The sequence below is a fragment of the Arachis ipaensis genome, chromosome B09 (assembly GCF_000816755.2).
Source record: "Arachis ipaensis cultivar K30076 chromosome B09, Araip1.1, whole genome shotgun sequence".
Taxonomy (NCBI): domain Eukaryota; kingdom Viridiplantae; phylum Streptophyta; class Magnoliopsida; order Fabales; family Fabaceae; genus Arachis; species Arachis ipaensis.
In genome coordinates this window covers 43,869,834-43,877,272 of record NC_029793.2, presented here as the reverse complement: position 1 = coordinate 43,877,272, position 7,439 = coordinate 43,869,834, and the positions used below count along the sequence as shown (strand labels likewise).

At 37.9% G+C, this 7,439-nt stretch overlaps 1 protein-coding gene across 1 annotated transcript; it reads left to right on the top strand.

Moving 5' to 3' along the window:
* On the top strand, positions 3,844-6,485 carry LOC110266456. Its single transcript, XM_021111234.1, has 6 exons — positions 3,844-3,920; positions 4,566-4,695; positions 4,958-5,230; positions 5,377-5,504; positions 5,658-5,727; positions 5,967-6,485. Exons 3-6 carry the CDS (start codon positions 5,138-5,140, stop codon positions 6,009-6,011), a joined length of 336 nt encoding a protein of 111 aa, XP_020966893.1. The 5' UTR covers positions 3,844-3,920; positions 4,566-4,695; positions 4,958-5,137; the 3' UTR covers positions 6,012-6,485.

Below are 7,439 nucleotides of genomic sequence, written 5' to 3'. Positions count from 1 at the left end.
ACTGGTTCCTACAAGAACAGTTACAGGGCGGCGTATGTGTATTGACTACAGAAGGCTCAATACAGCCACCAGAAAGGATCATTTTCCTTTACCATTCATAGATCAGATGCTAGAAAGACTAGCAGGTCATGAATACTACTGCTTTTTGGATGGCTATTCAGGTTACAACCAAATTGTAGTAGATCCTCAGGACTAAGAGAAAACAGCATTCACATGTCCTTCTGGAGTATTTGCCTACAAAAGAATGCCATTTGGTCTATGCAATGCACCTACAACCTTTAAAAGGTGCATGCTCTCTATCTTCTCTGATATGGTAGAGATATTTTTAGAAGTCTTCATGGATGACTTCTCAGTATTTGGAGACTCATTCAGCTCCTGTCTTGACCATCTAACACTTGTTCTGAAAAGGTGCCAAGAGACTAACCTGGTTTTAAACTGGGAAAAATGTCACTTTATGGTGACTGAAGGAATTGTCCTTGAGCACAAAATTTCAGACAAGGGAATAGAGGTGGATCAAGCTAAGATAGAGGTAATTGAAAAATTACCACCACCTGCCAATGTTAAGGCAATCAGAAGCTTTCTGGGGCATGCAAGATTCTATAGGAGGTTTATAAAGGATTTTTCAAAAATTGCAAAACCTCTGAGCAATCTGCTAGCTGCTGACACGCCATTTATCTTTGACACAGAGTGTCTGCAGGCGTTTGAAACTCTGAAAGCCAAGCTGGTCTCAGCACTAGTCATTTCTGCACCAGACTGGACATTACCATTCGAACTAATGTGTGATGCCAGTGACCACGTCATTGGTGCAGTATTGAGACAGAGGCATAACAAGCTTCTACATGTCATTTATTATGCTAGCCGTATTTTAAATGACGTGCAGAAGAATTACACACCACAGAAAAAGAGTTGCTTACAGTGGTTTATGCCATTGACAAGTTCAGATCTTATTTAGTAGGATCAAAAGTAGTTGTGTATACTGACCATGCTGCTCTAAAATATCTCCTCACAAATCAAGATTCAAAACCCAGACTCATAAGATGGATGTTGCTTCTACAAGAGTTTGATATAGAAATAAGAGACAAAAAAGGGACAGAGAACTAAGTAGCAGATCACCTGTCCCGAATAAAACCAGTAGCAGGAGCGTGCTTCCCTCCTACTGAAATCTCTGAAACCTTTCCGGATGAGCAACTCTTTGCCATTCAGGAGGTACCATAGTTTGCAGACATTGCAAACTTTAAAGCTGTGAGATTTATACCCAAAGAGTATAGCAAGCAGCAAACGAAAAAATTAGTTACTGATGCAAAGTACTACTTTTGGGATGAACCATATCTCTTTAAGAGGTGTGCAGACGGAGTAATCCATAGATATGTGCCTAGAGAAGAGGCACAGAAGATCTGTGGTATTGCCATGGATCACAATATGGAGGACATTTCGGAGGTGAGCGAACAGCCACAAAGGTCCTCCAATGTGGCTTCTACTGGCCTACTCTCTATAGAGACTCCCGAGAGTTTGTACGTAACTGTGACAGTTGCCAGAGAGCTAGTTATCTGTCTCACAGTTATGCCATGCCTCAGCAAGGGATCTTAGAGATTGAGTTGTTTGATGTATGGGGTATTGACTTTATGGGACCTTTCCCACCATCATATTCAAACACTTATATTCTGGTGGCAGTAAACTATGTATCTAAATGGGTAGAAGCAATTGCAACACCTACTAATGATACTAAGACAGTGATTGAGTTCCTCCAGAAGCATATCTTCAGCAGGTTCGGTGTCCCTAGGATACTGATCAGTGATGGAGGCACTCATTTCTGCAATAAACAGCTTGACTTTGCTCTGATCCGATATGGAATTAACCACAAAGTGGCGACTCCATATCATCCACAGACAAATGGGTAGGCTGAAGTCTCAAATAAAGAACTAAAATGAATCCTGGAACGGACTGTAAGTACCCGTAGAAGGGATTGGGCAAGAAGTCTGGATGATGCTCTGTGGGCATACATAATAGCATTCAAGACTCCTATAGGGACCTCTCCATACTAGCTTGTGTATGGAAAAGCCTGTCAACTATCAGTGGAATTGGAACACAAAGCTTACTGGGCAACCAGATTCCTCATCCTTGATGCTAAGGTGGCTGGAGAGAAAAGATTACTCCAGCTAAATGAGCTGAAAGAGTTTAGACTCAATGCTTTCGAAAATGCTAAAATTTACAAGGAGAAAGCAAAAAGATGGCACGACAGGAAGCTGTCATCTAAAGTTTTTGAGCCAGGACTGAAAGTTCTGTTGTTTAACTCTAGGCTCAGATTGTTCCCGTGGGAAATTGAAATCTCGGTGGAAGGGACCATATGTGATTACAAGTGTGTCACCATATGGATACGTAGAGCTTCAGGATATTGACTCTGACAAAAAGTTCATTGTTAATGGATAGAGAGCCAAACATTATCTTGAAGGCAATGTTGAGCAAGAGTGCTCAAAACTGAGACTAAATTAACAGCTCAGTAAAAGTCCAGCTAAAGACAGTTAAGAAGCACTTGCTTGGAGGCAACCTAGCCATTATAAGAAATTAGATGTTTATAACAATTATATAAGTCCATTTAATTTTGTTATTCGTGTTTGTTAATGTTTTTCAATGAACAAGTCAAGGAAATAAAGGTTCAGAATATAAAGCAGAGGAATCACAGAGAAAAAGAGCTCATTGGCGTTAAAACGCCAGTACAGAGGCAATTTGGGCGTTAAACGCCAGAATGGCTACCATTCTGGGCGTTTAACACCAGTAAAGGTATCATTCTGGGCGTTAAACGCCAGAATAGGAACACATTCTGGGCATTTAACGCCATAAATGGCAGCATTCTGGGCATTCAGAAAAATGCCCAGTAAGGAAGGATTTCTGGCGTTTAACGCCAGCCAGGGTACCTGGCTGGGCGTTTAACGCCAGCACAACAAGGAGGAGGTAATTTCGTTTCCAATTCAAATTTTTTCGAATTTTCATGTTTTAATTCATAATTTTCTGCATCAAAATATTACAAACATTCACTTTTTAATCTCCATCCCCCAAAATTAATAATCTTATAAATTCTTTTTAATTATTTTTCAATTCTTTGCAATTCTTTTTCAAAACATTTTTGAAAACTCATTTATCTTTCCAATTTTTTTCAAATCTTTTTAATTCATTCATACTATCTTTTATTTCTTAGATGCATAAACGAAAATTTAGATTTAACTTCTTCATATCTTTTTCAAATCTTGCATATTTTACAGATTGTATCTTTCATCAATCATATCTTCCTATCTTATCTTTTTCAAAAATAAATTGAAAACCCCACTACAAGAAAAAAGGCCTATGGCCACGCTTTTTTCTTGCCACGCTTCAAAAGCGTGGCCAAAAGTGGTCAATGGCCACGCTTTTATGAGGGTGGCGATAGATAAGAGATTTGGCCACTTTTTTTTTTGCCACGCTTCAAAAGCGTGGCGAAAAGGATCAACGGCCACGCTTTTGTAAGGGTGGCAATTGATTAGAGAAAAGGCCACGTTTTTTTCTGCCACGCTTCAAAAGCGTGGCCATAGAGAGAAACAAGGATGTTTTAAAAGCGTGGCGACAGGGTTTCATTACGGCCACGCTTAAAAAGGGTGGCTATATGCTGGTACACCATTGCCACGCTTTAAAAGCGTGGCCAAAGGTTTCTTTTCTGCCACGCTTCAAAAGCGTGGCCGTAGATAGCAACAATAACCTTGTGTTGTTGTTCTGTTGTTCTTCTGTTATTTTTATTTTATTTTTTTTGTTGTGATTTTCTGTTTTTGAACCTGTTAAGTTGATAATTTGCTGTTGTTTTTGAACCTGGTTTGAGGATAGGCTCAAAGACTTACCAGATGACCCTAATAATGAATTGATGATTCCCGAAGACCCTGAATGTAAGAAGGAAGGTGAGCTCTCTTGAATGACTAAGGTTCTTAGTGTAGCTTGTGCTTGTGCTTTGCTCGAGCAGTGCTTATCACTGCTGCTTAAGTATGCTGTAGCCAATGTAGTTGCAATGGAAATGGATTGTGACTTAAACTAAGCTTTAACTAAAATATTAGTGATTTGAACACTGAATTTCTTTGCTTTAGGGAAGACTTTGTCTGATAATTATGACTATTCAGTTCTGTTCTGTTTCTGTCCCATTTTGTTTCATATTTGGTTCTCCCCTTGGCCTCTTCTTCTCTTTGTTTCTCTGTCCCTTTTTTTCTTTTTTCTTTTCTGCTTTGCAGCTCTAATTTTCTACAATTGTTGCTTCACATATTCTTGTTTACTGTGGCATTAATGAAAGAAGTTCTCCATCTAATACCTTGCTCTCAATAATACGAGATTTCCTGTTTGACAAAAAAAATTTATTCTTTTAATGCACTAAAGAGGTTGACCTTTCTGTTCTTCCTTGCAATTCTTATGGCTTGACTTCCTGGATCTTGCATGTCTTCTTTTGGTTGTCTAATCTTTCTTGGTTATTCTTAAGATTCCATATATAAAATTTATCATATTTTGAACAAAGTGAGCATATCATGGCTGATGTATGTTGCTGGTTATTATAATAGCTCCTTGTCAGAAACTGGAAGATCAAAGGGATTTTTTGAACCATTGCCTGTGAAGCAAGGGGAAGAAGCACATTAGTACACCTGTTCCACATGATTCATACTCCGTTCTTTCTGTGAGCAGTTCTGGGAAGTAAGTTCTTTCTTACTTTTAATTTATTTCCATAATTCAATCGAATTAACTAATGTTTTTAATTCTTAAATGTAACAGATGGTTTCGTTTTTCTTTATAGAATATACAACACATAAAACTGTTACTATTGTGATTCAAAATTTATTTATAATGTTTTGTGGTTTATTTTATATGCTTTTTATCTTAATATGGTTAAGCAAAAGCATTTTGTTTGTTAAATAGCAGTACTGTGGTTGTTTTCTGAATGCACAAATATGTGCAGGTATGTTGACCAGTTTGATGAAACAGACCCAAAAGAATCAAGGCTGATGTCAACATTCTTCAACACACTCTTGCAGTCTTGCTTGCAGTGTGCCTTGGTGGTGCTGTCAGCTTAACCTTCATTGTGTGGATACAAATCCATAAAGGATGGGATTGGGGATTTGGGATTGGCACCATTGCTATGTTACTTGGCATCATTATCTTTGCTGTTGCATTGCCACTATACAGAATTCATCCTGCTAAAGGAACAAGTGCTTTACTTGAGATCGTGCAGGTATCTGTTGTATACATGCCTCAGTGGTGTTGGTTTTAACTTAATCAGCATTACTCTCGAATTTTGATAGGCTTAATACCCCAGACGATGACATCTATAGTGGTTGCAAACTCCTTATTGCACTTATTCATGTTTTTAATTTCCAGGTCTATGTTGCTGCAATCCGGAATAGAAGACTTACCATTCCTGAAGATCCTGCAGAACTATATGCGATTGAGCAGGACAGGGAAGCTACTTTGGAAACAGAGTTTCTACCTCATAGAGATATTTACAGGTTCAATTTTCCTTCTTGTAACTATTAAAGCACACATATAGTTCTACACAAATAGAATTATGTGAACTTAAGTTCACCTATAAACACTATTTTACATTTTATATGAACTTACATTCATCTTATAACACTTATTTTTACATTTTATTGGTTCAGCCTTAAGTATGGGCTGAACATTCTACAGGGCATTGAAGGTGAAAACAAGAATTCAAAGAAATCGCTGAAGGTAATTTAATTGCTGATTTTTATCTTTTTTGTTGTGCCTATTACTGTTTGAATCAAATCTTCAGCACCCATGGCCAACTGTAATTGAATTTTGTATTGTAGCCTTGTAAACATGTTGTTTTAGATGGAACTTCAATTACTTGTTTCGTTGGTGGTTCTTTACTAAAATATATAAGGATTATTCTTCACTTATTAATTCCTATTGTTGTTTTTCTTTTTCCCCTTCCCCATTTTGCTCAGGATTTAGTTACTGAACATGAATTTGAGAAAAACTGCTTGATGTGAATTCTCCAAGTGATATTGGGTCACTTTTGATGATATTAGGGCTTTAGAAAATGTGAAAGACACCTTGAAGGAGTTGGTCATGCTTCCTCTACAGACAATGCTTGCGAAGGAGACAAAAGGAGAAAAGATTGAAGATGGGGTTGGGAGTTCCTGCTCTTCCATTTACCTTTGTGGCTCACCTTCTAGCAATGGCTGCTATTGTCATGGTCTGGCTTTAGATCATACACTTCAGGGGTGGCTTTTTTCTCCTACCATTACATTGATGAAGTAGTAGCTGAACTGATTTGGGACTGGGTTTAGTTTTTAATACAATCATTTATATATAACACAAGATAATCATATAATATTACACAAGTTGAAGTTACTAATCTATATTAAGCCCTTATATATCTTATATTTGTGACTATTATTATATATAAATTGTCAATATATAGTTAGTGAATTACCCCTAACTTACGTATTCCTTTTTCTTGATACAGATCCATCCTGTTCTTATGCTAATCGAGATTTATTTTGTATTTGAGTAATAGTTTTTTAATGTATAAAACAATTATAGTAAATTATATATCTCACTAATTATTGTTTGATTTGTCTTGTAATAAAAATTGCATACTATATTTGTAGGTTTGGTAACAAAAAAGGATTGAAAATTTATAGTGTAGCAATGAAGATCAAGTAAGGGAAAGAAATTTTTTTTTAATTTAACAAGGCTTTCGCCACGCTTTTAAAGCGTGGCTGTATATTTTGCTATGGCCTATCTCTTCCTATTGCCACGCTTTAAAAGCGTGGCTGTATCTCCACCTATCGCCATGCTTTAAAAGTGTGGCCAGATCTGCCCTATCACCACGCTTTTACAGCGTGGCCATATCTCTACCTATTGCCACGCTTTTAAAGCGTGGCCGTATTTTCCACCTACAGCCACGCTTTTCCAAGTTGCAGTTTGTAAAAAAGTGTGGCAAACAAAAAGCGTGGCAATAGACTGCAAAAAGTGTGGCGATAGAGCAACCGCCACCCTTTGATAGGCCACCCTTTCGAAAGCGTGGCGATAGCTCAAAAAGCGTGGCGAAAAGCTATCGCCACGCTTTTTTCAGCTTTTTGCCACGCTTTAAAAGCGTGGCAAAAGACGTGTTTTCTTGTAGTGCCCATTCCCTCCCTGCCTTTTACATACGCATTCGGCCAGCCCCTCCTCCCTCATCATTCAAATTCTAATATCCATCTCTTCTTCTTCTTTCTTTTTATTTTTGCTTGAGGACAAGCAAATCTCTAAGTTTGGTGTGATTTTCGTGATCCCTGAGCTAAAATAAACGAATCTCATGGCTCCTAAAGGAAGACAAACCACCTCAAAAGGCAAGAAAGAAAGCAATCTAAAGCCACTGTGGAAGCTGATGCCAGGGCATTTTGGCCAGTTTCACTGACCTTTTCTTTACT

Excerpts from the sequence above, each read along its gene's own strand:
- LOC110266456 (XM_021111234.1), top strand. The coding sequence starts at position 5,138 with ATGTTACTTGGCATCATTATCTTTGCTGTTGCATTGCCACTATACAGA. Across the intron at positions 5,231-5,376 it reads CTTTACTTGAGATCGTGCAG|GTCTATGTTGCTGCAATCCG; the intron begins GTATCTGTTGTA and ends TTTAATTTCCAG. Across the intron at positions 5,505-5,657 it reads CCTCATAGAGATATTTACAG|CCTTAAGTATGGGCTGAACA; the intron begins GTTCAATTTTCC and ends TTATTGGTTCAG.